At 37.5% G+C, this 912-nt stretch overlaps 1 protein-coding gene across 1 annotated transcript in view; it reads left to right on the top strand.

Annotated features, from left to right (window-relative positions):
- The window catches only part of LOC119592539, a 6,579-nt gene that overhangs the window by 755 nt on the left and 4,912 nt on the right, over nt 1–912 (top strand). Inside the window, exon 2 of the mRNA XM_037941403.1 lies at nt 312–466. Coding sequence (XP_037797331.1) covers nt 312–466 — 155 coding nt within the window. The remainder of the gene's footprint in view (nt 1–311; nt 467–912) is intronic.

Below are 912 nucleotides of genomic sequence, written 5' to 3'. Positions count from 1 at the left end.
CAGTAAGTGTTTTTCTTTGTGCACGATTCTATGTTTGCTAATAGAAATGGTCTCTTTCCATACCCATGAAGTACTTCAATATTTGGTGTTTTATTATGAAATGTAATTTAGCTTACAACTACTTATTTAAGAGCACGTGAATCTGTGTAATGATAAAGAGAACCGATTCAGCTACTGATTTTTAAATATTTGCTACCGATAACTTTTAATAACATAGGCATGGTGTGTGACAGGCTATAACAAATCATGATTACAGATCTATGAGTAGCCTCAATATTACGACCCACTTCATACTAAAAACGACCTCTTCAGATTAAAAGACCTGACCATCACCTATCCCACGAGAGCGGCAGCACGAGTGAGAACCACACTCCCAGGAAAATTCTCCGACGCAGCCGGCGAGACAATTCTACGGGAGACGTGTACGTCACACACAAGCACTTCAGCAAATTCAGTGAACTCATTGGTATGTATATACATTTTTCTTAGTCCGCAACGCAAACTACTCATACAATGTGAGTTATAGAAGTAATGAAAATATATATACAGACTAAATAGAATATGTAGAGAATATAGCATACAGTGGAACGAAGTACAAACACGCACGCACCCCGTAATCATTAACACAAATATGGGGATGGTTTTAATTTATTATTTCTGTCTTCACTATCCATGTCCGCAGTAGCATCCCGACTCAGACCGAGCGTAGTTCATGACGGTATACCGGTAATCGTAGTGAAATTATTATTGTAGATAACGGAAAAAAGCAACTGAATTTAAGGCATTCTGGCTTGGATGTAAACTTATTTTTTCACATCTTTACGAAACACGCCTGTTTTTCAAGTTGCCTGCGTTCTTCTAATTCCATTAGTTGCTCTGAATATGAAGATTACTCTAGTAAGTATCTCAATG

This window comes from Penaeus monodon, chromosome 30 (genome assembly GCF_015228065.2).
Source record: "Penaeus monodon isolate SGIC_2016 chromosome 30, NSTDA_Pmon_1, whole genome shotgun sequence".
Lineage (NCBI taxonomy): Eukaryota > Metazoa > Arthropoda > Malacostraca > Decapoda > Penaeidae > Penaeus > Penaeus monodon.
Note: the sequence above shows the minus strand (reverse complement) of the source record. Positions and strands in the feature narration are given on the sequence as shown.